At 47.5% G+C, this 4891-nt stretch overlaps 2 protein-coding genes across 2 annotated transcripts; one reads left to right on the plus strand and one right to left on the minus strand.

The window, feature by feature from the left end:
• Positions 1–1837: 1837 nt before the first annotated feature.
• Pmar_PMAR024285 (hypothetical protein) lies at positions 1838–2305 on the minus strand (the record flags this gene model as incomplete). Its single annotated transcript, XM_002776667.1, has 1 exon — positions 1838–2305. The coding sequence occupies one exon, from the start codon at positions 2303–2305 to the stop codon at positions 1838–1840; it is 468 nt and encodes a 155-aa protein (XP_002776713.1).
• A 1739-nt stretch (positions 2306–4044) lies between these two features.
• On the plus strand, positions 4045–4493 carry Pmar_PMAR024286 (hypothetical protein; the record flags this gene model as incomplete). Its single annotated transcript, XM_002776668.1, has 2 exons — positions 4045–4141; positions 4423–4493. 2 exons carry the CDS (start codon positions 4045–4047, stop codon positions 4491–4493), a joined length of 168 nt encoding a protein of 55 aa, XP_002776714.1.
• Positions 4494–4891: the final 398 nt, after the last annotated feature.

The raw sequence follows: 4891 nt of genomic DNA on the forward strand, positions 1-4891 counted from the left end.
CATCTGAGATGCAGCACAGCAGCAGGAACGTCCTAGTAGGACGTTCCTTAGCAGTAGTACCTAGCAGTAGTGCTGTAGATCTCAGAAGACGCCACATGATCAAGGCTTGAATCAAGCCCCCACATGTTACGCACTCAACTGAAAGGCTACATTAGAACTAACGTACACTAATATTCACCGTCTTTGCGTCGCTACAACGATGGCTCGTCGGGATCTCTGACTTGAGGATATGCGCTTCCATTGCACAAATATTTGTGGAGTTCTATCTCACAAGTTTGTGAAAGAGTAAGCAGAAAAAGCGAAACGTCTTCACTGACGACGCTGCATTTCTCGACTCGGTTGTAACACTGGATGATGCTCTTCTGGAGCGTGCGACACGCATACGCTGTTGGACTTTACTATTTAACATGACTATGTTTGAGACCCTTATCAAAGTCTTCTAGCTCCGAGCTAGAAGACTTTGATTCTGTAAGACGCAACTGATTCGAGGCTCGCTGACCGAGTCGGTCAGCGAGCCTCAGTTATCAGTAGGATCACTGTACTAGACTCTAGTAACTAGAGTCACACACTCTAGTAGAGTGTGTGGGGGATGTCAAGTTGATACTATCAATATGTTGTTCCAATAAGGAGAATGATACAATTGCAGGAAATTGAAGAAATGGAATATTTAATATTCATTCTAAAGCAGACATGAAACGTTTTAGGGAGTCGAAAATGAACGATAACAGTATAGGTGAATAGACTTTGTTTAGATACGCAAAACATGTAGAAATGTGTTTTGTCCCATTGGATCATGTGGATATTATTTAGGAATGAGGGGCGTGCATTGGTCTACGCTGCATAATGACCGGATTCGACGTTAAATTTGTTCTTAGGTTGATAGACTGGTTTAGCACACTCCACTACATCTCCCCTCTTCACCATTGACCGCCCGCGCTCATAGACCCTGCAGACGGTACGATGAGGAAAGTAATTTTATTGAATTTGTCTCCATATCTCGCCGGAATTTCTCACGGCCATCACAAACCGAGCCTTTTCCTCGTCACTCCAGCGCTGGTAGGACCTCCTAGCGGGACGGATTGCCACGACACCGATGCGGGGCTTTAAATCAGGTCCATCGTCGTCGCTATCGTGATCGGCCCACCGTAGTGCAGTATGGCGTCCATGACAGCCTTGGGATGAAGCTTTTAACTCAATATCTTCTGAGTGGCCATTGGCACAGACGACCTGAGTGCGTAACATATCGAGATTACTTCCCAGTTGATCCTCGGACAAATCCTGTTACCACTGCAGTTGAACCCCAGGTTCGGTTGAGTTTTAAACTAACAATCACATTCCTACGGCTGCTGTAGGAATGTGATTGTTATGTATGCCGTAGTACGGCATACGTCCGGGCTACACTTAACACACGAGGAAAGAGAGATAACGAGTAACAGTAACAACAACTAGAATCGTCAGAAACCTGGAAAACAGCATACGGTGAATCTACAATCATGTGCGACAACATAATACGCAATTGATCTACCAGAACCCTGAGAGGCACGTGTACATAAAGTACAGTAATACGAGTCTCAGGAAAACGTTGAAAGCAGTAACTGACCCCGAAGACTAACCCGAATAGTTGAACTATTGCGGCCGCAATAGTTGTCGAAACACGTATTCATAAGAGGATTCCTGGCGGTTCGCCATTGGTATCAAAATACTCGGACACATGAGGGATGAGGATCTATGTCGGACAAGCACACTGTATTGCTGCCCCCGAAGAGGGCAACAGGATGAAAATGTCCCGTCAACGCTGAGGTCAATGGAAGCCTATGATCTGAGATCCATTGAGAGCCTATCCCTTATCTTCTTTCCATTTCTTGACAAGTAGCTCTGCCAACTTCTCCCATTTGGTTCGGGATACTGAATCATTGAGAAGGGCCAAATCCTTTTTCATCTCCAACCATAAACTTTTAGGTAGATCGGCTTTGGTCTTCGCCTCCCGTGCAAGCTTCATCACATGAAAGTAGCAGCTGATGGCAGAGAAACCGCCGTAAACCGAGATACAAGCACCGTAGATACTAGACGATCCATCCATGACCACCTCTTCAGGTTCGCAGTTCGGCAGCTCCATAATGCGACCTGCTTCTCTCAGCTTATGCAGACAATGTTCAACAGAGGAGATTGATTCGGCATGGATGAGGGCGATGGCGATCGGCGAGGCTGTTTGGCCCCGAGATAGGGCGCAGACTACAGCTATCGCCGAGTTTGCCATAACGATGTTGAAGCTGCAGTCCACGCCTAAGGTAGGACAACCAGACATATTACTGAGCGTTCTTGGGCTAGTAGCGACGATGCAGAACTCCTTGACAGGACATCTCCCATGGTCCGCTGGCCCTCGTGAACATAGTGGATCACCGAGGATTAGGCAGCGATCTACTGCTGAGATATCAAGCCCATCGTAGCGACCAGGTCCTTCTCGAAGAGATAATAACGGCAGGAGTCGTATGTAGCGGCTACATTGTAGCCCCTTTTTCGGGCTACATACGTTGGGCCCGAGAGTTACATACGTTCGGCCCGGTGGGCTTTTTGAGGTGTCTTGAACTCGCGCGCGCCCACGTTACAGGATCTCTGATTGGGCTTTAGAGCGGCCGACGACGTCCGCCCGACGTGACCTCAGGTTCGAATCCCAGGCATGTCATTTTTCCATAATTCATTTTATCATGCGAGCTGTACGGATACCAGTCGACAACTTAGTGAATGTTTCGAGCTCCCTGAATGGCCTCATCAAGCAGCAGTGTTACATCTCTACGGCGAGCATTGACCCAGGCAGGCATCGTATGGACTATCATGGATGATGAAGATACTCTCAGGGAGAGGCTACAAGGTAGTTCGTCATGGTTGCCTTTGGAAAGGGCATTCTCAAATACTTCAACATTTTCAAAGCTTGCTGTGAAATGAACCGGCACCTGTATTAAATTATAGGGGGAGAATGATTACTACGGGAATTTGCCATACAGGTCATCCTGGGGTAGAGTTGGGTCCCTCGCGTGATGAGAGTCGGTTGTTATGCAGCCTAAGGGAGCTGACAATTGTCGTATCGGATGCTGCAGTTAACACTGACAGGGTTGACATCGAAGAGAAAATTACTCAGGTACTGCTTTGAATGGTGTAACCGCGACCATTCATTATTCACGTTGATTGTATGCTGAGTCCTTGCCACAAATACATAGTCAACATTGCTGGGTATAAATTCGATAGTGGTAGTCTCGAGGGTAGATCTCTTTGTGATGGGTAGTTGGTATCATCTCAGTTCCACGGGTTTGAGGTACAGTTCGAATTGACTACGCTGTTGTCAGGATAGGCATCGATATCTTGTCGGGAAGGGGCGGATGCGGCGATTCAGACTGACTCTGGTTGGGAGTTGGATAGACTGAAAACGGAACTGGCATTTGAGAGGCGGCGGGTGATCAACATGGAACGGCAGTACATGAGGTGGTGTCTATGGGTGGTGTAGTGGTTACGATGTCGGTCTGCTCATTGTGCGGTTGTGGGTACGAACCCTCGTCATTGTTATTTAACATTGCCAATTCAAGTGAGCATTCGGGTCGGGTTAGCTGTGATGAAGGGGCGAACTCGTCCATCGGCCCGAATGAGAGCATGTAAATTCGGATATTTTTCTTCCAGTTTTAGTGTCCGCGGAATTTAGGAGTAGCACGTTGGGGAGAGTATCATCAATTTCAATGCCGATTCATGATGAGGATGCAGATGTATGATTTTGTCCCGGCAGTCGTTCGCTTGACGGCTTTTAAGGCGCGTTTAGATGTAGATTATATCGCCTGAAAATTCACACGGTGGTGAATAGTGAGAATGTATCTCTTTTGCATGCACACAGTGGGTACACCTGCCCGTTCTCCACTGAGTGGGATAAGCCAACACTGTGTTTGGGTTTAATATTCGGCGCAGGTTGGTGATGTAGATACTCTAACGAGACTGGTGGTGTCTCGGCTTAGGTTGGAGGTTGAACGATTGGACTTGATAGCTCGTACGACTACCCTCGAGATGGAGGTACGTCGTTTGGAGGAGCTGCTTGCTCATGATCGAGAGTCTCAAGACTTTCATTGCGTCATGGAGACACAGGAACACAATGGACAGAAAGGTAATGATGGCTCTGGGGTGAAAAATTCCGGCGATTATGTCCTGAAAACGTCTGGTGGGTTAGCTGATTGGTTATCTAATCAGATCTCGGTCCAAATGCTCTGCCATGTTCCGTACGAGATGTATTGGGTGGAGCTGGGCCCTCGGTGGTGATCGCTATAGTGGTAATAAAATTTTCCCGGTTTACGCTCTGATATTTTCACACGCAGTGATCAGTTCAGGAGTGATTGAGGAGGTTCTACTGCGGAATCAAAGGTTGGTGATAGTTGTTTGGTATGTTAGGTGGAGGGGGTGAGCACAGCATGTGTTGGGTATGGGGACTATTGTTGGGTGGAGATAAGGTTGGCTTGTGACACGGGTAGGCTGCTGATGATGCTAGCGGCGGGTAGAACTCAAAGGGAGAGGCAAGATGGAGGAAAGGAGTTGGTATTTGGCGGAGCGAAGCTTGAGATGGCCTGTCGACGTAAGTGGTGACGTTAAGTGCAAGAATCGTTCTTGGTTTTGCCGACCAATTCTTCATCAGCGGATTTGAAATGTGTGGTTTTTTTCGAGTATTAGAGGAGATCGGAACGATGATAGCTATAGTGCACAATTATATTCAGTCCTATCGGGTATGCCGTCAAATGGGGAAACATTGAAGATGTTAGTTTGTGTATGGGGTAAGTCCGGGGAGGAAGGGGAGGTCTATTTGGCTGAGAAGTCGGCTCGATGGGAGCTCATCTCGACTCATGATGAGGAAAGAAGGTGAGAA

This window comes from Perkinsus marinus, assembly GCF_000006405.1.
Source record: "Perkinsus marinus ATCC 50983 genomic scaffold scf_1104296953052, whole genome shotgun sequence".
Lineage (NCBI taxonomy): Eukaryota > Perkinsozoa > Perkinsida > Perkinsidae > Perkinsus > Perkinsus marinus.